General features: G+C 43.4%; 1 protein-coding gene across 3 annotated transcripts in view; it reads right to left on the reverse strand.

Moving 5' to 3' along the window:
* Nucleotides 1-12,428, reverse strand: part of ATP1A1 (ATPase Na+/K+ transporting subunit alpha 1) — a 30,635-nt gene extending 18,207 nt beyond the window's left edge. Inside the window, exons 1-6 of one of the 3 annotated variants that reach the window (XM_065587032.1) lie at nucleotides 12,201-12,395; nucleotides 5,663-5,878; nucleotides 3,716-3,829; nucleotides 2,715-2,774; nucleotides 987-1,190; nucleotides 481-594 (exon numbers count right to left, since the gene is read on the reverse strand). In XM_065587032.1, coding sequence (XP_065443104.1) covers nucleotides 481-594; nucleotides 987-1,190; nucleotides 2,715-2,774; nucleotides 3,716-3,829; nucleotides 5,663-5,665 — 495 coding nt within the window. In that variant the 5' untranslated portion in view covers nucleotides 5,666-5,878; nucleotides 12,201-12,395. Of the gene's footprint in view, nucleotides 1-480; nucleotides 595-986; nucleotides 1,191-2,714; nucleotides 2,775-3,715; nucleotides 3,830-5,482; nucleotides 5,879-12,200 lie in introns of those variants that run through there. The other 2 variants (XM_005292679.4, XM_065587036.1) reach the window with 2 other exon arrangements.
* Nucleotides 12,429-26,913: the final 14,485 nt, after the last annotated feature.

Genomic DNA, 26,913 nt, shown 5'->3' on the forward strand with positions numbered 1-26,913 from the left:
GTGGTTGAAGAAAATGGATGGGTTTAGTTTTCCTGTCATTAAAAGCTCCTTCTTGCCATGGTGAAGAGGGCCTATGGCAGTTATGTGCGACATGGGCTATTTAATCCAAATCAGAGCTAAATTTCTTTACGTGCTTTATAATCAGGCCAACAGAAGTCCAATATAGTAAGAAGCTGCAGTCAAGTGCTTTACTGGACACCAATAACTGGTGATACTCATCCAGCGAGGAGTATAGCTAGCGTTTGTTATTGTGCACTAAATAACTTTGCTAATACCAAGAGAAATATGAAACTTCCACTTTTAACAGATGGAGACCCATACTGACAGGTTGGCATGAAAGAAGTCAAATCTGCTAAAAACTAGTAAAATACTCCCTAAATCCAGTCACATCTTTTGCAGTGACAGCAACATTCTAATCTGGTTAACAATCCTGAGCTAGCTAAAGCCTGATCGACCGCGGGGTGATTAGACATTACATACCTGAGGCACCATGTTCTTGAAGGATTCCATGATCTTAGAACTCTTTGCTTCTTGGTAGTACGAGAAGCAGCCAGTTATGATAACAACAGCAGCCAACACAACACCCAGATACAACTGCAATGAACAAAAAGTCAACTGAGAGCAGATTCTGACTGAAGGGTTTAGTTATCAATTTCTAATGCTTACACTAAATTGGACAGCTACTTGCAGTCTTTGCATAATGTCTGTGCACAAGTTAATCAAGAGCTACAGTCAATTTTATGTTCCAGGAAACAGCTGAAACTTCCGTTAATGAGATCGGATGTAAGCTGGAATTCAGCTGCTGAAGGCATGAATTGAAGACCATATATGTAGAAGCACAGAAATTAAACTAGAGTGAGACCATAGTTATGAAAATACTACCATTCACTAAAAACCTTAGGAAGAGTTCCTGGACTGAAGTTTTAGATGCAAGACAAACAACATGTCTAGCTCAATGCAAATGAGCCTAGTACATAAGTACTCACATTATCATTATTTGGCTCCTCCTCCATTGCAGCCTGGATGCCATAAGCCAGAAAACAAAGAACAGCTCCAATCCACAATAGAAGGGAGAATCCTCCAAACAGCTGCCGGCAGAACTTTACCCATTCAGGAGTGGTAGGGGGAGGTGTGAGGGCGTTTGGGCCATCCCGAGCCAAAATCTCAGCAGCACGAGCAGTTGTCAAACCCTAGAACGCAGGTTGGGAAGGTAGTCTAGTTATAGCACTGCAGTAAGGTCACACCACCAGGCTATTCCTCAGTTTGAGGCACTGTGGTCAAATGTGATTGAGCAAGCCATGCTGAGCTCATTGCAAGAATGAAAGCAAAGGCCTGCCTCTGCTTTGCTTCCCCCTCTGCTCCTGCAAACTAAAGGAGAGAACACTTTCCTTTCAATAAAAGAGCAAAGACAATGGGAGCTTATGTAGCCTTTTAGTGTCTCCAGGTAACTATTTGTACTACAAATCTGCACAATAAAATAACCTCACAAGTAACTTCTATTTCCAGCTCGCAGATGAAAGTACAAGCTGGCCAGGTGAAAGGAATGGTACAGGAGTTCACAATGATGATGGGCCTTCAACGTCAAAGGTGTGACGGGACCACAATTGTGGAAGTTATGACCCCCTACCCCCACCACGAGAACGGTCCACAGCAGACTGTCAGAGGCTCGGAAGTTATGGTACAAGCAAAAATCAAAATGGCCTTTTATGTGGCTATTTTGATTTTAGTCTTCCCGAAAAAGTCTCTCTCAAGTTTTCAAAAAGCTTGACTTGTATGAGAATTAAGTTTTTCGCCCTACTGTGCTATAAGACCCAAAATAAAAGTTATCTTGCTGCATCAAACCTTGTAGGAAACAGCTGTCAACAAAACAGTACCAACCAAGGTGTGAAACCAGCATTGTACCCTGCTCAAAGTGCTGACCAATTCATTTATGTGATATTAATCTTAGTAAACTAGCACATTTTACACGTTTCTACAAGTCTCAGAAAAAACAGTCAAGTGGGAGATAAGTGATGTAGAATTTAGAGGCCCCTTTTAGGAGAGTAGAAATATACCTGTATTAAACAATCAGGACATTAAGTTGCTCTTTAAACAGGACTATTTCAAAATGCTCTATCCCTTTAGTTATCAAGTACAATAACTCAGTGGGGGTTTGCTTCTTGTCTCTGTTTCCAGCGCCCTTTGTTATAAAAGTAACATTTTAACTACATGCGTCTGACTAAGTGAGTATTCACCCACGAAAGCTTATGCTCCAATACTTCTGTTAGTCTATAAGGTGCCACAGGACTCTGTCGATTTTAACAACTGATGGTCAGTGTTACGTTTGTGGCCATGTCCTGGTTTACAGCAGAGGATTACCAGACAAATACATGTGCAAGAGAACACAAGCAAGAACACTCAATGCAAAACCTAAGAATCAACCTGACCTTGGAATACTTAAGAGGCAGATGAATAAATCCCAACTTCGTTAACGAACGGTCACTAAAATATTTGAGCCAATCAGTATAAAGGGAGTAAGAGGTGAAATATTTGTGAACTCTAATGCTAAAACTGTTAATGCACAGACTCCCTCAGCAGCTGGAAGATTAACTGGAAGAGTGGTGCTAAACAAATTTGACAGCACCCAGATCTCCCTTCACAGCAGGCTTATCATATTGGTGAAGCTGTTCTTTTTTAAAAGTTGACAAATGGGACATGCAAAAAAATCTACCTACCCGACTCAAGTCTGTTCCGTATTTACGATGAAGTTCATCAAGGCTGAGTTTATGATCATCCTGGAGGAAAGAGAAGAGATTGGAGTGGGAATGTGTAATAACAGTCCATGCATAACAGTGAGCAGAGGCTACTTACTGGCTTTCTACTCTCCATTCCCTTGCCAATAATAGCTTCATAAGATGGAGGTTTTCATGGCAAGGAAGAGAGTTAAAACTGAGACGGTTCCAAAGTTGGAACCACCATTTAATTCCTCTCACCCTACTTATCACTATTCAGAATAGATTTATTCTAGGCAGCATTGCTGAGTGTTGTTAGAAAGATGTCATGCTCCATCCAAGAGCTGGTTGCATTTCTAATGATGTAGAGTAGCCTGAAAGTGGTCTGCATCCCAGGAGGTTTTTTGGGTGTGTGTGTGTTTTGTTTTGTTTTTTTTTTAAATGGAAGGGAAGAGGCATACAGAAGACTTGCTAAGCAATCCACCCCCCCCTCCTAACATGCACAGCAAGCTTGCAACTGGTTAAGAGCTTATACACTTTTGTTTCCACATTGTGCATCACAGCAAGGAAACACGATCTAAAGTAGAATCTGGTGAAATTTAGATACTAGCCAAATGCGATGCACAATTCACTCATTGTGAACAGATGTCCACAGCACTAAAATGGATTAGCAGTAACGCACACTACTGCTCACAGTCTCTGCAGGGGCCAATGTTTAAGTCTAGCCATAGAGACTGAACTCACTAGCTAAAAAGGCAGTTGCTCCACAGCAGACCAGAGTCACGCTGGCAGGACAATGTGGAGAAGACTGCACTTCCGCTACCCGAGCTGCACTTACTCTGGGGTATACATTTATACTACGGCTGCACTGAAAACTTACTAGATGCCTTTAGTCTCTGTAGCAATGTCAGATTTTTAAAGGTAGGCACCTAAAGACAGAGTGTTTTCAAGGAAGTGCATGTTGTTGAAGAGCCACCAATTCTTCCCCTTCCTCGCTTTCTTACCATTGAGACTTCCTTTTTCAGTTCATCCATATCCTTCTTTTTCTCCTTCTTCCCCTTTTTCTTACCGGCACCATGTTCTGATGTAGCAGTAGGCTCATACTTGTCACGTCCAGTCTGAGAAAAATAAGGTGTTTTGAGAAATGGCTGATGTTTAACTACTTCAGTAGTGTGAATGGTTTCTATATTCCCCATGCACAGAATTTCATGTCAGTCAACTATTTACATTTAAATTATGCTACTTTCTTATAAACAAGCTGGTAAAAAGACTAGTCTGCTCAATAACATCCCAATGCTGCACGGATTACTGCCAGGGATTGCATAAATGCTGGCTGAAGTTACTAGACGAACAGTAAGCTGCACACTATTCACAGATCAGTTTTGAGGTCTGAGCCTCAGTCCAACCAGAAGTGATCCACATCACAAGAATCCAGCTCCAGACTACATACAAAATTCCTTCAGATGTGTATTAACTTTGTTTTCTCATGTATCAGAGGGGTAGCCGTGCTAGTCTGGATCTGTAAAAGCAGCAGAGTGTCCTGTGGCACCTTATAGACTAACAGACATATTGGAGCATGAGCTTGGATGCAATGGAAGTGGGTAAGCTCATGCTCCAATACGTCTGTTAGTCTATAAGGTGCCACAGGACTCTTTGCTGTTTTCTCAAGTTAATCTAAGCAGGGCTTTGGAGCTGTGCTCTGGCTCCGCTCCAGCTCCAGGCAAAAACCTGCAGCTCCACTGCTCCGGAGCAGGGCTCCGCTCCAAAGCCCTGAATCTAAGGGGGCGAGTGTGGGGATGATGGAGCAGAAAGAGAAGAGATTCAATAGTTTAATCAATCTGAAAACAGATTTGACATTTCATGCATCCCCAAAACTTGGCAAGAGTTCATTTCAAGACACTTTCATAATTGCTCTTTGACAGTCTCCCAAACAAACAGTGCAAATTATTTTTGAAGACTGGTTTTATTTTATAGAGCAGATCCCCCTATAAATATTTTGGCATATAAGCAGGATGTGTGTTATCACAAAAAATAACAAAAAATCCACCCACGTAGAGCTGCATATGCCTCATGGAACAAATTGATTATGCTTACATAAGTCTATTTTCAGACATCTCTTATTCTCCTTAATTACATAGGACATTTGCATGAAATTGTGGTCTTTGATGCTTAGTTCAGGTTGTGGAGGGTAATAAGCAGCAACAGACAAGCACCTAAACAATAGAGATTGTTTTCATACAAATGTCTGTGGCAATCAAGAGACAAGGGAAGAGAGAAGTACAGGACAATTAAGAAGCAGAAACATTTCTAAATCAAAAAAACAATTGGAGTTTCCCTATGAGGCACTAGTAGCCCTAGGCACTTTGTGTCCCTGCCTATTGCAGTGGGACCATGAAATGCAAATACAATCTCCCGCTCCACCCACCTCAAAGGTAGATTTCCATACTTGCACAAACCTCTAGTGACACAGCTCTTCCCCCCTCCCATTTTGCGCAACATCTAACAATTACTAACATTTTCCCTTGGCACATTTTCCACCACAGTTCAAATGACAGGCTGTGATAAAACCTTAAACTGTAATGGCTAATATGAGAAATGGATGATAATAAAACTAATACAATAACCTCTATGTTGTGCATGCACCTCTGATCAGAAACTGGATTACTGGTAAGTTAGAGTAATGCATGCCAAGAACCTGTTAACAGGGTCCAATATTCAAGTATTAAGAATGACCTTTCACAAAATTAAGATAAAAAGAAATATTTAATTACCCCAGTGGTTTCAAACTATGGCCCGTAGACCCTGGGGGTCTGCAGACTATGTCTAATATTTCCAAAGGGATCTGCACCTCCATCTGAAATTTTTTTATGAGTCCGCAAATGAAAAAAAAAAAGAAAAAAAAAAGGTTGAAAACCATTAAGTTACACTGTACATCTGAAAGTGAAACTGACCATAAACTAAACAAGTGAATCCAAGCAGTCTATTTTCATTGCCCAAGCTGACAAAAGATTCCATAAAGCACCATATTCCCTTCTTCACTGGAGGTGAGCATTTATGTTCTTCATACTTCTGCATGCAGCCACAGGAGAGCTGTGCAACAGGCAAAAGAACACTGCAGGCTATTTTTAATGAATGGAGTGGAACTTGTCCTTTACCTCCTCTTTTATCTGTAAAGAATGAAGTACAGCTAAAGATTGTCAGCATTCTTGACATTGTCTTCACCATACTAAAACCACATTTTTTTAAAAAGGTGAAAGCAGTGTTACATGCTTAGGACAGCACTGAACTTTTAAATACTGACATTCCAAGATCACAAGAATCTGCTACAAGGCAATTTGAAAGATATTTTCAGAGTACAGAAAGTTGCCATAATTTCAATCCACATCCTCCAGTCTAACACAAATTATTTGACTTTAAATTATGAATGGATACTAGACGTACACTGTGTACAGCAGAGGGTAAACATTTCATGATCTTCCTGAAGCTTAAAAAGCAAGTGTGATTTCCAAATGTACATACAGGGCAGAACGCACAGTACTGTGTAAAATCTGTCTGCTTCACATTACTCTCCCCAATACTTTTGTAATTCTGCCTGTTCAGAAAGTAGCTAGAGGTTACCTTGCTCATTTCAGCCTTTTATTCCACCCTCCACCCCAATCCAAGTCACATGCTGAGGGCACTCTGACCCAATGACACTGCCCAGAATCCTGTTTGAATGAGTAAAGTATACTGAGTGGTCCTTGCAAGGCCTACACATCAAAAAGCCAATTCAATCTAGCAGTCTAAACTGAAAGCATAATTCAGAGTTCATACGGCTCTGACTCACATTTCTCATTTCTACTCTACCATTTATTGAATGTCCATTGAATGTTTGTTTTGTTTCAGTACTGAGATTTTCAGTCTAAACATGGATACTATTCTGCTCTCACCCTGAACCTAAAGCTACAGCAGCTAGGCAGTTTCTGCAAGTGGTCTTAAATGCAGTTATATTTGAGTGTGATAATCTGGTTAGGGATTGAAAATGGATTTACCCCTAGCCAGGGTGCGGAGGGGAGGGAAGAAGACACCTAAGCCAGTAAAAAGAACAGGAGTACTTGTGGCACCTTAGAGACTAACAAATTTATTCGAGCATAAGCTTTTGTGGGCTACAAGTCTCTAAGGTGCCACAACTACTCTGAAACCTAAGCCAGTAGTTTCTGTACAAGTTAAGACTGCACTGAAGTTGGCCTAATTTGTGCTTGAACACCCATGATTCCTAGAAAATTCAGTGAGAATTGCAGGAACTTAGGTTTTCATTTTTCAAAAGTGAAAAGTTCCAAGCCCTTATGGTTGCAAAGAACACCCACACTTCAGGCGTTTCATTTAGCCCAGGGGTAGCCAACAGGCAGACTGCGGGCCAAATCCAGACTGCCAGTCGCTTTTGACTAGACCGTGAAATCTTATCTACTTTTTGTTATTGAGGTGTGAAAAATATTTCTCTGGAGTCTGGACCTTGACTATACCTTGACCAAGAAATTTGGACCTTGACAAAAAAAAATTATTGACTAACCCTGATTTCGCCAAATGACAGTGATCCACAAAGAGCTACAACAGAAAACTATCCCTGCAAGAGGTTGGGAAATGTCCCTGCTTTCCATTGGTCCAGTCAGAGCATCTTAGCCAAAGCTTTATAGGCTTTACACAGCCCAGATCTGTGACTATGTTGGATCCCAAATAAAAGAGAGCAGGAAGCCTAACAGAGCAGGTTATGGTAGACACTTTAAATAACAAAAGCAATGATTCTTGGCATGGGAGAAAGGCAGCGGAGAAGCATTCAGATGTACCATTCTATAATGTCTCAATTTATGCTGACTGAAGTGATGCATGATGATAGCCAGAGTAAATAAATAAATAAATAAATAAAAAGAATTGCTGGAGAGAGACCTGCTTTTGATATTTACATTATGAACAGTATGGCACAAGGCACAATGTGTTACTGCCCTGCTGCCTCAAAAACAGTTTCCAGTAATTATATTCTCCAGATGAGTCATGGGCAAGGACCACTTTCCTAGTGATACACAGCAAAACGGCCCCTCATCAAATTTAGGAAATGCTATAGCTAGCCTTTCCCCTTCTGCCCCCTCAAAAAAAGCCAAGTTTGAATGTTCAGCTTCCTGCTTCTGATTTTACAGAACAACACGGTTACGCTGAATCAGTGGCTCTCAACACAACCAGGGGTACCTGTACCCCTGGCGGTACTCAGAGGTCTTCCAGGGGGTATATCAACTCATCTAGATATTTGCCTAGTTTTACAAACAGGCTACATAAAAAGCACTAGCGAAGTCAGTACAAACTACAATTTCATACAAAATGACTTGTTTATACTGCTCAATATACCATACACTGACATGTAAATACAACATTTATATTCCAATTGATTTTATAATTATATGGTAAAAATGAGAAAATAAGCTATTTTTCATAATGGTGTGCTGTGACACTTATGTCTGATTTTGTAAGCAAGTAGTCTTTAAGTGAGGTGAAACTTGGGGGTACTCAAGACAGATCAGGCTCCTCCTGAAAGGAGTAAAGTAGTCTGGAAAGGTTGAGAGCCACTGCTTTGAATGATTAGCACACAGCCACAGAAGTTTTACTGAATGGCTAGGGAGACCTCATTACACCCCAGTTGGACACAATGAGCAGACTTGCTAGTTTCAGTCCTATACTCAACTTCTCCCTCCCCCTTTATGAAAAGAAGTGTGTGCAAGCCGCACTTAAAACCAGCTGTGTTCAAAAGCTGGCCCATTCATGGAATAAAAAGACAACAAATGCTAGATAACCCTCTGTGTTCCATGGAGCTATTTTCATCAGAACATAAGAAGAGCTGGCTTCTGAAACCCAGAAAACTCATGACTGAGCAGTCCTTCCTGATTTGTGGGGCTGTCCTAATGTGAAGCATGATTTCCTCTTGCTGTATGACAGCACGAATAGGCTCCAATATTCAAGACAATAGGCTCCAATATTCAAGACAATATAGAGCACACTACTAGCCCTGTAGCATCAAACAGATACAGCAAAAGGGAGAACATCATGTTGGCCAACTTTTTCAAAAGTGCTAAGTGATTTTAGCTGCCTAACAACACTTCACAGGGGCCTGATTTTCTGTAAGTACAGAGCACCTTCTGAAAGTCAGAGCCTTTTTAAGGGTCAGTTTGGGAACCCACAAATCAGTAACTGCTTTTGAAAGATCCCCTTTCTCAGCTGCTCTGTTCACCCCAAACTTTGCTAGTTCCTGGCAAGAAAAGACGACTATCCAGGGTTAAGCAGGCTTCAATTTTGAGTCACACTTCCAGAGGTGAACCTATACCCTTCAGTGAGTATATCCTACAACCAGTTTAAAAAAAGGAAGTGGAGGGGAGAAGTAACAGAGTAAGCTGCTGCTCCTCCTCAGGCAATTTTCAGGCAAGATGATATAAAAAGCAGGTAGGGATAATATAGAGAATGAGACTGTCTCCTGGCTACCTGTTCCTCACAATCCTGTGGGTCTTGCAGGGACAGGAACTGAGCTCCTGACAGCTGTACTATTTGAGCTGAAAACCCAGCTAAGCAGCCAGTCATCAGATCCCCCCTCCCCCACTACCAAGTAAGTAGAGTAGCTGTTTCCATCAGCTTCTTTTCATACCCCCTCCCTTCCCCATATATAGCAGTTACAAGGAGCACAGTTCTCTCTTCCCATGAGCTGACACTTGGATTGAAAAAAAGCTTTTCCTGTTTGGACAAACCAAGCAAAGATGGGCAAACAATACTCAAGTGGTTAAACCATACAGTCTTTCCTCACTCAGTTCCATTTCACATCCCTTCCTTTAACAGGCTCTGATTTGACACATTCACTAGAACAGTGTTGCAAAGTCACAAGATAGTACACACATTCTGACTAAGTACACACACATACATACACACAAACTACTCTGTCGCAAATTTTCCATTAGTACCCCTCCCGCTTCTTTGTTTTAAGATTCCATACTAGGTCAAACAGTCTTTTAATATGCATAACCTGCGTCACTTGTATTATATGTAAGCACTTAAAAATATCAGGACATTAAAACAAACAACAGTCTCCCATGTCAATAAAAACAACTCCCACCACTCAAAACATCTTAATCCACCCCCCACCACCACTCTGGCCTTTGGGCTATAACTGCAATGAACAGTTTCTACAGGATGTTCTGATAATGTGTTTGAGTCAGGAGCTTTACAAAACCAATTTACATAATACAGTAGATTAACTGTACCTAGTTACAATGGCCACATGAGGTTTGTAGTGCCAATTACCCTTTTGGACCACTGTAAATAATTAAACAACCTAACAGACTGAGATAGGTTATACTCTCCAATGTTTTTCTGGGCTACTAAATATCAGAAGGACTTTTCTGAAGACAATTGTCTTAATTAGTGTCTGCACAGTCTTGTGTTCTCATGGCTCTCCTACCATTCATGTATTTATGTCAACATTGTGACTGCTAAATGGCACTGATCAATCCAATGTTAGGTCAGTCAATGTTTGTATAACACTTTGGAAACAGATCACTGTAACTGCTAAATATTATTACTAAATAAGCAGAGTCATTTTAAAACCTTCCAGGAAATGTTTTAAGAACCTTAATAGAAAAAGTATCCCTCCACTCCACATAGTCACCTGTTCACCATCTAAAATATTCAGATTAAAAACAGACACTGCTTTTTATTTTTAAAACTGAGTCTAAGTGGTCAACTAGGGAGGATTTTTTTTCTTTATGCTGGCTTTAGGACACACAGTTCTTCTCTGTCTGCTCCAAAAATCTTGGCTTTTGCTTTCTTGGCTTCACTCAACCTTACATTTTTATTTTACTAAGGGTTTTTTATTATTATGAATAAATCAGCCATAAGAAGCTCTTTTCATTGTCAGTTACAACCTGGCAAGCTGAAAGGAATCAAAAATGCTGATACAGCCCCTTACCCAAGAGGGGAGAACTACACAAAGCATTATGTTAGATTATACCATGCCAGCAGTTAACAGGTTTGGTGTGATGCAATGAATTTCTCAATCCTGAACACCTTCCTTCCCTCCCCCTTTTATCACTGGCTCTGGCTATTGCTAAACAAGCAGTACCTATTATCATGCAAACTTTCCCCTCCAGGCCTTGTACTTTAAGGAGCGTAAAGTACTTTTATAATAGCCAGAAGATATTTAAATGGCCACAGTTTCAAGTTTAGCTTCAGAAGGGCATCTGATAATGTTACCATACAACCAAGATTTCTTTTCCATCCTGACCTGGGGACTGTTAGTATAACCTTCAACCTGGAACATGCGTTCACCCACACCATCCACAGGCAAAAGCCCTTTATAACCTGAAAAATTTAGCCAATTTGTTAGCCACAGAGCCAATGGAGGGGAAAAGAAAAAAAATTAAAGATCAGAAATGATACACAGAACCTGGTCAGATGAGGCACTCTCCATTTTAAACAGACTGATCTGCTCACCAGGTTTCTACAATAGCCTAAACATTAGATTAAAAGAACAGGAATACTTGTGGCACCTTAGAGACTAAGAAATTGATTTGAGCATAAGCTTTCGTGGGCTACAGCCCACTTCATCATGTTCTCTGTATGTATATATATCTCCACACTATATGTTCCATTCCATGCATCCGATGAAGTGGGCTGTAGCCCACAAAAGCTTATGCTCGAATAAATTTGTTAGTCTCTAAGGTGCCACAATTACTCCTGTTCTTTTTGCGGATACAGACTAACACGGCTGTCATTAGATTAAAGTCCCCCCCTCCCATTTTCCCCTATGCAGCTTTTACTCATGTTAGAGCAAATTTAATTCTTTTAAGTATTATGACTTAAACTAAAATCAGTTTCAAAAACTGAAACCTCCTCCTCTATTTCTATGATGATCTGATGCCTTTCAAATAAATAAATTGTAGAGTTGTAAAGAACAGCTCTCCTGGTGTGTGTGTATATGTGTGAGTGTGAGAGACACATCACATCACCCCCTAGTGGTTTACTCATCGCATACTCGGCATCAACACTGATCCCTTGCGTGGACACCACTGAAACGCCAGGCAGCAGCTATTCATTGCCTGGCTGGGGTCGGTCTCTCAGACCTTCGGGAACCAAATACAACCTAGTCCCGGCCTCCCGCCCACCCCCTGGGATCAGCTCCCAGGACTAACCCGCGAGCTCGCGCTGACCCCCCCCGTGCAAACGGCCCCGTCACTGCTCGCGCCCCGGCGAGTCGCTGCACAGCCCCGGAATCTGGAGCGCGGCCCGTTGGGCAGGGACCCCCGCGGCCCCGCCGGGCAGGGAGCCCGTCCCGCCGCTGGGCCGAGACAAAGCCTCGCGGCTCCCCCCGCCCCCGGTGCATCGGCCGGGAAGGGCCCCCCGGGCCACACCCGCCTGGAGCCGGCCGGGGCCAGCGCGCCACAGGCCCGCCCCGCCCCGACCCGCCGGGCTGCCCGCACTCACCCCCTTGCCCATGGTGGCGGTGCCGGGGTTCGCGTCTCGCTCGGGGCCGGGGCGTGCGGGGCTGCCACGTGTCCTGCGCCGCTGCCGGCTGCGGTGACTCCTGCTGCTGCTGGGACTCCGGGGCTTCCCCGGCCCGCTGCTGCTGCTGCTGCCCCCGCCGAGCTGCGACTGCGGGCGCCGCTTCCCGCCGCCTAAAGAAGGCAGCGAGGCCCCGCCCCGCCGGCTTCGCGTGTGAGTGAGCGCGCGCTAGGGCCTGGTGCGCGAGTGCGGCAGCGCCTGTGCCCAGCGCGCCCCCGGGCATGGAGCCCCCGCCTGCAGCCTGCCCCAGCACCTGTCGTGCGCCTGCCCCCATCGGCCCAGACCTGTAGGCTGGTCGCGCTAGGCTCCTGGCTGGGGGAGTGGGCAATACCCACGTGCTTCAGGAAGAGGCAAAAACTGCATATATCCACAGGGTCTACACTTAACAGACACTTACGTAAACGTGTCTCAGGGAACACTTGGTGGTATGAGGAAGAAGTCAGACGGTACTGAGGGGGTGGGAGTGTATTAAGAAGAAGTGACACAGACACCCAATGCTCCTTTCTAGTGACTGTAATGTTAGGAAGAAGTGACTGATATGACACACCCTGACCCATCCACCCCCACCCTTTCAAAATATATGCACAAAATACATATAATGGTAACGATGATTTCATGCAAGAAAGGTTTAAGGAGGTCAGTCTATACCAGGGGTCAGCAACCTTTCAGAAGTGGTGTGCTGAGTCTTCATTTATTCACTCTAATTTAAGGTTTTGCATGCCAGTAATACATTTTAACATTTTTAGAAGGTCTCTTTCTAAGTCTATAATATATAACTAAACTATTGTTGTATGTAAAATAAATAAGGTTTTTAAAATGTTTTAAAAGCTTCATTTAAAATTAAATTAAAATGCAGAGCCCCCCGGACCAGTGGCCAGGATCCAGGCAGTGAGAGTGCCACTGAAAAATCAGCTTGCGTGCCGCCTTCAGCACACGTGCCATAGGTTGCCTACATCTGGTCTATGCCTACAGTCTTACACCATGTGCCATCATTTATACTTGTGCAAAGTGAGTGTAAAACACTTCTAATGAATGGCATAAGTGAAGAATTTTTGATTGGGTAGCTACCATGGATGTGCATGGACATACATCCCACATTCCATGCATGTCAAGACCTCCTCATTCTTTAACACACAAAATCTTCTTGTTGCTATTATATCTATGTTGAATCTTTTCAAGCTTTTTGACCTACCACGTTGTCTCTAAGTGTCCAAGCTGACTATGGACTCTAGTGTTTTTTTTAAAAGCATTATTCTAGGGTTACCATATTTTGTACTTCCAAATGGAGGACACTCCACGGGGCCCCAGCCCCGCCCACGCCCCAACTCCGCCCCTTCCCCAAAGTCTCCGCCCCCTCCCCTGCTTCCCGCGAACATTTGATTCGCGGGAAGCCTGAAGCAGGTAAGGGGAGTGTGGGGGGAGGAGGCGCGGCCCAGGCTGGCCCCCCGGCAGCTCCAGCCTGGGTCGGCTCGGGCCCTGGGGTGCCGGCCCCCGGCCGACCACCCCCGGCCCGCCCAGCACCCCCGGTCCCCCGGCAGCCCAGCACACCCCCCGGCGGCCCGGCGCACCCCCCGGCACCGCCGGCCCGGCGCACCCCACAGGCGCCGCCCGGCACCGCCGGCCCCGCGCACCGCCGGTCCCCGGCGGCCCCCGGCGCACCCCCCGGTGCACCCCCCGGCGGCCCGGCGCACCCCCCGGCCGCCCAGCACCGCCGGCCCCGGGCCAGCCCCCAGCCCAGCGGCGCCGGATTTTCCCGGACATGTTCGGCTTTTGGGGATTTCCCCCTGGACGGGGATTTGAGTCCCAAAAAGCCGGACATGTCCGGGAAAATCCGGACGTATGGTAAGCCTAATTATTCTCCCGAGAGAGTGATACGACTGAAACATGGTCTATAATCAAATAATTTCCAGGAGCTGTAACCATTTGTAAATAGAAGTGTACCTTTTCCTCCTTACCGCTGCTCGCTGTTTCAAGACTTTAGGATCTGAAGCTGTGCCGGACTTGCACAATCACTAGCAATCATTATTTGCATTCATTCAAACTGGTCTGTGGCAACAGTCTTCAAGAGCACAATGGGACCCATCTGTACCATATCAGCTACATTGCATAAATAAATATTGAGTCAAACCATACCTTTGCAGATATAGGTATCAGCTCCTCACATTTAGGAGTCAAGCCTGTTCACACTATCATTTCTTTTGCTTGCCATTAAGACAATCCAAGTAAATGTAGACCAAAGAGCACCCTATGAGAACACAACTGGAAATGTCGCTGTCCTCAGCAAAGAAAAGTCCCTGGCTATGTTGGTGTTCCCTGTTAAGCAGTGACAGTTTTTAAAGATTGTAACCATTACCATTCTACACCCAAGCCTGGTCAGCACTCGCATTACTTCAGCTTCACTGGTGTTTGCAATACTGGACTCTCTACTAGAGATGGGCCACTAGCTGCTGACACCATTTTAGGCACCATGTTGATTAGACCCACTCTGAGCAGGGTTGGATGACATGGTACTTGAAATGCCAGTGGCCCTGCTATCCCAGGATTAAAGCCTTGATACAGCCTGTTCTCAAGGCTAGTAAATATATAGAGATTATTTTTTGCCACAAAAAATAGCTTCTGAATAACAATCAGATGAGAGACTGCACTAGATTTTACTGTGCCAACTTCAGTGCTTTCAAGCATAGTTATGACCAGAAAATTGTGACTAGTGCAGTATTGCCAACCCCAACTGTTCCAAAATCATGAGTCAGGCTCACCAAAAAATCATGAGATTGGCTTTAAAATCATGAGTTTATGTAAAAATAATAGATTTAGTGTGCTTTTTATTTGCCTTCTGCTTTTTGAGCCTTTAGGGCAGTGTTTCTCAAATACACCTCTACCCCGATACAACGCTGTCCTCGGGAGCCAAAAAAATCTTACCGCGTTATAGGTGAAATCGTGTTATATCAAACTTGCTTTGATCTGCTGGAGTATGCAGCCCTGCCCCCCCGAGTGCTGCTTTACCGCATTATAGTCGAATTCATGTTATATCGGGTCGCGGTATATCGGGGTAGAGGTGTACTGCCACTGTGGCCACATGTGACCACCAGGGGCTTTTCTTGCAGCCACAGCCTCCTGGGCAGTGATGGGGGGGAGGGAGGGAGGAGCATGCAAAGCATCGGCCCCTCCTCCAGGGCCATCAGTAGTGGTTGGGCCCTGCCCCTCTCTATGTTTTTCCTAAAGTTAATTAAGTATTTTGGGGGGGGGGGGAAATCGAGAGAGTGGCCACCAGCAAGAGTTGGTGGTTACACTCTGAGGCCACCAAAAATTTTGTTGCAAGAACCTCTGCTTTAGGGTGCACTGAGGTCACATTTTGAAGCTGTCTCTGCAGCCAGGCAGGGCCAATGCTACCATTAAGGCAAACTAGGCGGTAGCCTAGGGCGCCAAGATTTGGGGGCACCAAAAAGCAGTGCCCCCATTTTTCCCATTTTTTTTTAAGTGTTCCTGGGCTGGGCTGCCGGCGGCACACTGACACGTGCGGCTCAGACGCCCTCTCCCAGCACAGCGGCCGCTCCATGCAATTATTGTCATTGCTGGCGGGGGCGGCGTGCTCGGGGAGGAGGCAGAGCAGAGGTGAGCTGGGGTGGGGAGCTGCCGCACAGCTCCCTGGGGGGGGGGGGGGGGGGAGAGCTACCGCGGGGGAGGGGCACCTCAGGGCGGGGAGCTGCCGCAGGGCTGGGGGGGGCGTGAGGTGGAAGTTTTGCCTAGGGCGCGAAACATCCTTGCACCGGCCCTGCAGCCAGGGGGGCTAGAAACTTACTTTGTCTTTAAGAATGAAGACTCAAATCATCACATATCCACTTGGCTCCAGGAGCTGGGGCTTTAAGGAAAACAGACTCATGACAAAAATCACAGGAGTTGACAACACTGAGCTTGAAACAAACATTATTGTGGAAGATTCCATGGCTTGTGCTAGGCAGGAAGTCAGATCACAGGGATCCCTTGTGGTCTTAAAAAAAAAAGCTATGAAAAGTGACTATAAAAATTCTCCTTACTCAGCAGGTTTGCTCCCTTTGCTTACAAATCCTATTTTAGCCAATCAAATAAATTAATTAACCCAGTAGACCCCATTCAGCCCTGGCAGTGAGAGTTAGGGACACACAGAAAGACCCACTATTCTGCCTCTCTAGTCACATTTCAGAGCTGAGCCATAATGAAAGGTATCTTGATATTTAAGGGAGACCGGCCTGTACAGAGGTAGCTTTTCTTCAAGAAGTAAGCTTGGTAATATTACAGAAATGTGGATCCTTAAATAGCTCAATTGCAGGAAACGGTGCTAGCCAAAGAGAGAATGAAGTCTTGTTTTCAATGGAGTGGAAGAGCTAGAGTTCCTCCTGGATTTGGTGTAGCAGTCAAAGTGGATGGACCTTCATTTTATTGAGGAAGGATATCCAGTCCTTTAATGAGGAGGCTTTAAATTCCCCAAACCAGAATAGACTAGAGATCATTAAAAAGGGGAAAATGGGAGCATGCAAGATTCTATCACTTTATCGTCCTGTGCAGTTAAACTGCTTCCAGCTCACATTCCCTCTCTGTAAAACAGGGATCAACCCTATTCAAATAATTGTAAAGCATTTTGCAAGCCATGAATGAAAGATGCAGTATAGGTAGGAAGCATCACTGTTATTTTTATTAAAATCATTTCCACAGCATCAAACTGTGATGTTGTAGACAGAGCATTCTGGCTTTAGATAGGGGAATTAATTAGCAGCATGTGAAATTTAAAGAAATAAGGATTCCGGGTCTGATCCTGATCTCTGAGCAGGGTTAGAAAAGATGGTGGTTGAAATGCCTGCAGCCAATCTACACTAAAACTACCAGTGTAGCTGCCATGGTGGGAGATTTCCTGAACAAGGCTGGTGCAGATGAAGTATAAGAGAATGCCTGTCATTTCTGAGGCAAGAGAGTTTCTAAATAGAATGATTTAAAATGTCAATGTTTTCTATGAGGGGATCTGCCTGGACAAGGCTGTTTTGAAAACTGATTTTTGCCAAATCAAGGTAGTCAAAGAAAAGAAATGTCTCTTATTGCAGTTAAAATTTAGATCGACCTAGCTACATTGCTAAGGTGTGAGAAAAATTCACATCCCGAGTACCATTGTTAAACCAACCTAACCCCTGGGTGTAGATGCAGCTGGGTCAATGAAAAAAATGCTTCCATCAACTTCTCTACCACCGCTTGGGAAGGTGGATTATCTACTTTGATGGAAAAACGCTTCCACTCATGTAGGAAGGGCCTGCACTACAGGCGCTACAGCGGCACAGCTGCAGTGTCCTTAAGTGCAAACATGTCCTCGGACCTCCTAACAGAAATAAAGCTAAAATATTTTTATTACTCCAGTTTATTTGGTTACACCCCTTTGTTTATGTGTAGGACCTAAATTAATTAATTCGTGTTTGTAAAGTGCTTTGAAGATGGAAAGCACTATGTGAGTTCTTAATTTTATTATTACTGTTAAGATGGGTATGTTTATTTTATAACAAATGATTGATTGATCTATCAATTTTAAAGAAGGTTTCTGTGTTGTGGGAAATACAATATCTATGCTAACCCATTTTTTTTAAACTAGGTCTTATTTAGGAAGTTAACAGGTTTACAAACCCTAGCTATATGAATATCAGAGACAATACAATAGTCTCTACAGCAGTGAGCTTTTATTTAGAGAAACATTATACAGTAATATAATCATTGAATCTCTCTTTAACAGGGTGTTACCATGCTAACCCAGGTTTTAATGGCATAATCTATTAAATAAACATTCCATTTTAGCCACTTCATCCAGGGGGATGGGGGTGGGGGAACCAACTCTATTGTTAAGCAAGCATTGTTTATGCTGTTCCGAACGCTTTGTACTTGTTAGTCACCATACTGCCAGAGATCTCAAAGCAATTTACAGACATTATTTTAGCTCCACACAACCCCCCGCTCCCCCCCATGTGCTAGGCAAGTATCATGATCTCATTTTACAAGTGGGGAAGCCAGCCCAGAGAGGGGCAGTGACTGCCCAACATCATGCAGAAAATGGGGTGGAACTGGGAATGGAGGTCAGCTCTCCTGACTCCCAGTCCTAGACCTTAAACACAAATGTCCTTGCATCACACTCTTATCCTTCCTAAATCCATTTGAGTCCCCTGTTAAGAAACTGACCTGCAGCTGTCATTCTGATCTTTCACTATATAACTAGGAGAGACAAGGTAGGTGAGGCGATGTTTTATTGGATCAACTCCTGTTGGTGGAAGGGACAAGCTTCTGAACTTCACAGAGCTCTTCTACAGCTCTGCAAAGCTCGCAGTCGCAAGCTTGTCCTTTCCAACCAAAGGACGTTGGGCCAACTAAAGCTATTATGTCACCCACCTTGTCTCTCTAACATCCTTGGACCAACACAGCTACAAAACTCCAAACAACTACATAAGTCAGGTCGTGCCAAGCCGGTACAATGAAACTCCTCTTATTGGCCCCTCTCCTCCCTCTTCCCATACTTGTTTCAGTTATGTTACTCACTTTACATCACTTGCATGAAAGACTCCCCGATTTGTGAGGTGCCTTGACAATGAAAAGCACAATTCAACATTTTATTGGTCAGAATACATTCCCTGGTTCCAATTCGATCTGAATGAAAAAGGGTTCTGCTGAACTAGGACAGGAGAGCTCCAAGGCAAACCCAGGTGTTGATGATTCAGTAAGCAGCACTCTGTCCCAGCCTAGGATTTAAAAGGGGTGATGTTCGCTAATACAAGCTAAGTAACACGTATTAAAAGTCTAGTGTAGACACGGCAGTGCATACCTGTACATGTTCTACGCTGGTCCCATTAAAGCCCATCTTCCCCTCTAAGTGTCAGCTCTAAGTGTCAGCTCAACCAGGTTAACATGCACTAAAGGCTGAGTGTCATGCCTATGCTAGATTTAAAAAAAAAAAAAAAAAAAGTTAGCTAACATATGCTAACATTATATCTTAAATCCTAGTCTAGACCAGTGGTTCTCAACCAGGGGTACATGTACCCCTGAGGTACAGAGGTTTTCCAGGGAGTACATCAAATCATCTAGATATTTGCCCAGTTTTACAACAGGCTACTTAAAAGGCACTAGTGAAAGTCAGTACAAACTAAAGTTTCATACAATGACTTGTTTATATTACTTTATATACTATACACCAGTGGTTCCCAAACTGGGGTTCATGAACCCCTGTGGGGTTCTCGGGAAAAAAATCCTTAATGGCAGACAGAGCTGTTCCTAGGGACCCCATAGGGCCAGCAGCCCAGAGCCCCTGGACTTCCAAGAGCTAAGCAGATCAAAGCAAGCATATCTATCACACTGAGATTTAAACTTCAAGACTCCTTATAAGAAATGGAAAGGGAAGTGGATATTTTTTGCTGTTTTTAAAATTAAATAGGCAGCTAGTGTTCTTCATAATAATCTTAAAAACAATAAGTTTAAGCTTTGTTGTAACATGCGTTGTTTGCCTGGACTGCTCAAGACCTGAATGCTTGTGTAGGAGGAACTCTTCAAGTTGTCTTCTTAAATACCTTCATGCTGTTTCAAATCTGATACTCCTTGATGAAACATAGGAGCCTTGTCTTATAACAGGCTTATTCAAAGTGATACAAGCCACAAAAGGAAAGGGATCTCTTGGAAGAGTGTTGCTGTTTTCATAATGTAATAAAATACTGTAATGAATAATAATAATAATAAATAGTGTGTAATAAGCATGTCATAAAAACAAATTTTATATTTCCAAGATCACTACTTTTATAATTTATACTCAGGTAAAGGAGAAAATCCCTGGATATATTCATTTTTGGAGGGGGTTCTTGAGACTTGACATTTTAGTGAAAGGGGTTCACAGGTTGCTAAAGTTTGGGAACCCCTGCTATACACTGAAATGTAAGAACATTATTTAAATTTCAATGGATTTACAGCTCTGCCCTGATATAACGCGACCCGATATAACACAGTAAAGCACTGTGCTGTAGTGCCTTTCGCAGCAAAGGCTCTCAATGCTGGACACTGTTAAGATGCAATTTATAGAACCATAAACTGAATTGTTTTCAGGGCAAGGGTGTGTTACTAGCATTTACTTTAGCTTTACATGTGGAGGAGGGCCCTCAAAACTCAGTATGTCCATTCTTTTCTTTATAAGTGCCGATGAAAGGGACTGGATCAACAGTCCTTGAGACTGCAGTCCTTGATCAATCCAGAAAACAGATACTGCCTGGGCAGCAGGTTCTCTCAGGTTGTGCTGCCCAGGTACTTTACCCCTGACCTGGACAGAAGCATCTCATCTAAGGAAAACAAAATCTTCATGAGTTTGACTCATCCTTGACCTCTCTGCTAACCTGCCTGCAAAAGGGATAGTTCTTGATTGTTGTGGTGGTGATCTGATGCGGAGACCTGCCTCCTAGGAATTGGATGGAAACTACACACTTTTTCCACTTATAACTAACCAGCTGTCAACAATATCAACTTTCAGTTACAACTTGGAGATGAAAAATGCCATACCCTTTTTCCAAACTCCAGAGCCATTCAGCCCCATGCAGTGTAGCAGTTCTGCCACTTTGGGACACTTTATACACTTAATCCATTGGGGCATACTCCTCACATGTTGTGATTGCAAATGCAACTAAACTGTAGTGTACAACACTGCAAATTAACCACTAAAATGTCTTGGGTGAAAACAACAGGCTAATTCTACTTCTGCTGGTGTAGATTAGGAGTAACCCCAGAGCAGTCAATGGAGTTACTTCTGTGTACGAGTGTTTAGTTTAGGGTGACCAGATGTCCCGATTTTATAGGGACAGTCCCGATATTTGGGGCTTTTTCCTATATAGGCTCCTATTACCCCCCACTCCCTTTCCCGATTTTTCACACTTGCTATCTGGTCACCATAGTTTAGTTGCTAAGGGCAAAAATAGAAATACCCTCTGCCTATGCTTTGTGTGGAAAGTAGTATAGCAGTATAACGGAATCAGTAAGTCTGATTTCAGCATCTAGCTGTGCAAGTTAAAAAAAAAGCACATTGGGTAGTGGAACTGGGTGGCTCAGAGGATCAGTAATGGTATAGGGAGACTTTCACCTCTAGATTAGTGGATTAAATTTAGCCCTGGTTTATTGGGCTGAAAGTTCTTTCTATCTGGCAACTTCTCAGGGACTCCAACGTCATAACCACATTTCAGCTGCCAAGTTCCACCCTATAAGTGGATACATTTCAATGGCAGATGAAGTGAACCTCAGATGGAGTGTACAAGGTAAATCACTTTGAGACTCAGCACATTATATAAATGCAAGTATGTATTAGTTATTAACATGTGCATAACATTTAATAGCTACATAGCACTTTTTGTCATAGTACTTAAAGGTGAATTTTATTAAATTGAGGAACAGAGAGGGCAGACTTGCCCAAGGCCATGCAGCATGTCTATAAAAAAGGATCAGGCAGGTAATGGGACACTCATATACTCTTAGTCAGGATAAGAACCCAGGAGCCCTGACCCCCAGTCTCCTGTTCTTACTGCTAGACATGCTGCCTTCCACACATACATATACCTACTTTTACAATGTACCATATATTGGCATAACAGGGAAGCCAAGCTTTTTATTCATCTGACCGAGCCTAAACTCAGGACCATGCTGGCTCAGAAGCTGGGTGTGTGTGCGCGTGAGAGAGTTAAAGAGTATACGAATGTCCCATTACCTGCCTGATCCTTTCTTATTGTGGGACCAATACACCTACAAGCATTGTGTGGGGTGTTGCAATAGGGGCCCTCAAGTATATATAAACAGCTCCTCTTGACTTCAGTTGGAGTTGTTGCACATACATATGTAGGGGTAATCTTTGGCCTTTAGACAGTAGAATGACCTTCACATCAGAATAGCCGAGAACCTGCAGCTCCCATTAAGAAGCAGTTTCTCTTTTCTCCCCATCCAGCCCTCCCCTTATCTCTGAAGTCTTCAAAGAATGGTATTACTTATAGCCCACAAACCAGGCAGCAGAAGAGATAAAATGAGATGTTTGACCATAGAGAGTAGCACTCTCTATGAATGAGGTTAAAAAGGCAAGCAAAAGGGATTTGTGTTTTTTAAAGGGTAATTCACTTACCGAGGACACAGAACACAAGGTGATTGTTCGTAACTGCATTTCCATCGACCTCCCGGGCTGTAATTACAGCTCTTGCACCCCCTACTGGCTTGTCTTATAGTTTTAATGAGATCATTTTAGAAGATAAGGTCCTGATTCCATTAACAGAAAACTAACCCAGGCCATTTAGCACACGTAAGCATCAAGGATACCAAAGATAAACATACAAACGCTGGCCATTCTTTGCTAATTTTCTTCATGTGCTTTTTCCCCCCTCTGGGTGAGGAATCTAAACATTTTGCATTGTTGATAATACTTTGCATTTTTCTAGTGCCTTTCATCTAAGGCCTTCAAATCCTCTTCAAAACATTAACAATGAAGCCGTGTGCCACTCCCTCCTCGCTGTTCCTCCCTCTTGCAGTGCATGTAAGTATTTTTACTTTCAAGTTGGGGCACCTGAGGCACAAAAGGTGAGAGGCAAACTCTTCAAAAGTGGCCAGTGGTTTTGAGGTGTCTCAGTCTTGGGGCTTAAGCAAACTGCACCTCCAACTGAAGGACATGGGAGCGGCAATTGCCCAGCACTTCTGAATATCAAGTTCAAGGTGTCTCAAACTAAGGTCTCAAAAACGGAGGCACTCCAAAACAAATTTTAAAAAGTGTCCGGAGTGACTTAAGGGACGCACAACAAATCAGAGCTAAGACTGGAACCCAGGAGTCCTGACTCGCAGTCCCTGATCTAACCACTAGACACACTCTCCACAGCTATGTTTGTGACATTTGGAAAACCTGTACTATAGGATCCCATTCTCTAGCTGTAGACAGACTCTGATGCCTCTCTCTTTGCCAATTAAGTTATCTGGAAGATAAGCAGCTTGGAAATCCCTAGACTCCCTGGAACCACAGCTTCAAATTGCTCCAGGGTTGTCTGAGCCCATCAACATTCCAAGAGAGATAAGCTGAATACCATGTAGTTTATACTGTGTACATGCTTCTTTTGAACCAGACCCTACACCCATGGTCCTCTGTGTACATTAACAGCCCCAAAGCACCCTTTGTAAGTGTAGGGGTTGACCCCATCATCCTCAGCCAAAAATATGTCTTCTACATGTTCTTAACATGACTATGGTGATTGCATTTTGATCATGTATGAGTGGTTCATTATATTAGAGCTGGTTGAAATGTTTGCATTTTTCCCCATTAAATGTTTTTTCTAGCTACCAGTAATGTATAGTTTGTAGAATAGCTTGGTATCTACAATAAAATAATCTTACATTTATAAGAGTATTCCATATAAAATAGCTACATTAAAAGAACATTAAACTTGCAAAGTGAAGATGTCAAAGTGGCAAAGTGCAACCTTAACTCTTCCCTTTGTGCATATGCATTATGCTATAGTCTTCATTTCCAAATATTGGCATAGAACACCTGCTTCCTTCAGTCTGAATGGTGCCCAGTGAATGAGGCTGGGAGATGTTCAATATTTATCCTCGTTCAGTAAACGAACCCCTGCCTCATTCACTGTACTCAGTCTGAGGGTAGAAATATGTTCTCAGTTACACCTGTGTGCATTTGGTTTTACTCCAGATTTACATAATGGTCAGTACAAATAGAATTTGACCAAAGACAAGCACAGATCTGGAAAACCGGTCTCATTCACTAAGCACCAGACAGCCTCTGTACTGCATAAGGCAGTGTTTCGGCAGGAATAACCTCATGTGAGCCTGTAAATAAAGACTCTGCGCCAGATCTGCTGTGGGTGTAAATGAGTACTAGTTTAGTGACTCCAGTGGAGCCACCCATGTACACCAGCAGAGAATTTGGTCCTACATTGCAAAGCATCTGCACACGGAAGCAGAGTTATAGTTACGATTGCTCACAGAGCTTTGACATTCACTGATTTTTTGAATTCTTCATTTTGCAAGCTTGATGTTCTTGGAATGTCCTTTTATTTAAATAGTATTGCCTACACCTTTTAAAAAGAAAACCAGTAAGATAGAGACGCGATTATTGTGCTGTATGCAATACACCTTAAATCCTTTCAGGTGAAGCTGGTGCACCTCACTTACTGAGCAGGGCATCTTGCTGGGAGCACATACTACCAGTCTGCCTGTTGGTCTCTGGACGAAGCTTAAAGTGTCAATTATGACCTATAAAGTCCTAAATGGGCTGAATTGGCCTATGAGGGGAATTGCCCCTCTCCCCCCACACCATACTCTTACAGCTCCAGTCGGCAGGGGGTTCAAACTGGATCCCCTTGTTATAAAAGAGAAGGGGCCTGTCAACAGAGTGTTCTCCGAGGGTTCCCTAGGACTCTGGAACGGACTTCCCCTCCTTGGTCTGAAATAGCCTGAATTGGGTAGCCTTCCTAGCTCAATGCCAGCATCATCTCTTCGATAGGGTGTTTGGAAAAGGCTGAGAGTATGCTTTCCAGAACGATGAAAGGGTAGAAAGGAGTCTATGTAGGTGGCTGGCTGAGTTCCTGCTGAAATGATCAATGCTGTAAGAGTTTTATTGTATTAATGGTGTGTTTGGGCACCTAAAGCCTTGGATGACCATCTTTTTAATCATTTAGATTTAAAGACATCAATAAAATATTTGAAACTATTTGCTAGACAGCCATGTCCTGCACAAGATGTGCATTCTGGCCCTGATTCAGCAAAGCTCTTAAGCACTTTGCTGAATCAGGGACTCATCAATCAAGCATGTCACTCAAAGAGGCTGGGACTACGCTATAGCCCTGCATCATTGCGTGGGCACTTTTGCACAGTCAGTGCCCACATTAGTAGACCATATAGAAAGAAGGATTCTTTAAGGATCAGAACTCAAAACTCTCAATGCCCAGGCCTGGGCCCTATCTACTGTATCAAGATACATTACCAGTTTGTAGTGTTAGTGTCTGAGCTCTGGTGCCCGAGCTCAGTTTTGACTGAGGCTGTTGTGGCTGCACTGAATTATTTTCTGGGTGCTTTACAAAATAGACTTGTGGAAGGTTTTTCCATTCTCGGCATCCAAGCTTTATCAAGTGAGTGTTGAAAGTACTGCATAGCAAAAGCGATAAGGACACAGTTGTGCTATTTCACTTTGGGATAATCCAGTTCCCGTGCAGATTTTCACGTTGAGAGAAGTGGATTATTGCAAAGTGACACCAAAACAACAATGCCAGTTTTGTGGAAGTGCTACAGATATAAATCTGACACTGTATTTGCTCTATTTTAATTGCCCATAAAGCAACATCGTAAGCTAGAAACTAAAACAAGAGAGGAAATCACTTAAGCGCATGAAAAGTTTTATGAATGAGAAGTAGGCAATGTAGTTTAATGGATATAGAAGGAGTCTGGGAAGCAGAATTCTTGTTTCTGGCTCCCGAGCCCTGCCAGTAACTTTCTATGGTACTTATATGGTCCCTGTGATGTTGCAGTCTATTTTATAAAAATATGCTAATGAGTGAATATAATGTAACTGGAATATGCTTCATGTAAGGTATCATTACAAAGCTTATAAACTACTGAGTGTGATCATCCTATTTGTATAAATGTACCACTCTTGTATCTGAAACTAGAAATATTAAATATAACTCTGAGGGCCTATTGTAATTATGCAAAGTGTGGGCCATTAATGGTGGTTTGGAATCTTGATGACTCCCATTAACCAGGACAATTGACTGCAGATGGCTGTTTTTACCTGTATGCTGGCAAGTGGGTAATGAAGTCTTGCAGTGACATGTGATCATGTCACTTGAACTGGAATCCATCTTTAACCTTGTGTCTTTCCATTGAGAAGGTGGTTGTTGGTGGGAACCCAGAAAGGGACAAAGGATTCCCGCCTTATGCAAAAGATTATGTAAATGGGTGGAACAGAACAAAGCAGGGAGAGCCATCATGAAGAATCCCCTAGCTACCACCTGAGCTGGAACAAGAGCTGTACCAGGGGAAAGAATTGTGTCCAGGTCTGGAAGGTGTCCAGTCTGAGGGGAGAGAGAGAGAGAGGAAAAAACCACTTACTGAAGCACCTCTGAGGGTGAGATTTTCTGTATTCAGTTGGATTAGACAGAGATTTGCGGGTTTTATTTTATTTTGTTTGGTGACTTACTTTGTTCTCTCGGTTACTACCTGGAACCACAAATCCTACTTTCTATATTTAATAAAATCACTTTTTACTTATTAATTAACTCAGAGTATGTATTAATACCTGGGGAAGCAAACAGCTGTTCATCTCTCTCTATCAGTGTTATAGAGGGTCAACAATTCATGAGTTTTACCCTGTATAAAGCTTATGCAGGGTAAACTGATTTATTTGGGTTTAGACACTATTGGAAGTTGGGCATCTGAGTGTTAAAGACAAGAACACTTCTGTTAGCTGCTTTCAGGTAAATCTGCAGCTTTGGGGCAAGTAATTCAGACCCTGGGTCTTTGTTGGAGCAGACAGGAGTGTCTGGCTCAGCAAGACAGGGTGCTGGGGCCCCGAGCTGGCAGGGAAGGCAGGGGTAGAAGTAGTCTTGGCACATCAGGTGGCAGCTCCCAAGGA

The sequence above is a fragment of the Chrysemys picta genome, chromosome 1 (genome assembly GCF_011386835.1).
Source record: "Chrysemys picta bellii isolate R12L10 chromosome 1, ASM1138683v2, whole genome shotgun sequence".
NCBI classification, from domain to species: domain Eukaryota; kingdom Metazoa; phylum Chordata; order Testudines; family Emydidae; genus Chrysemys; species Chrysemys picta.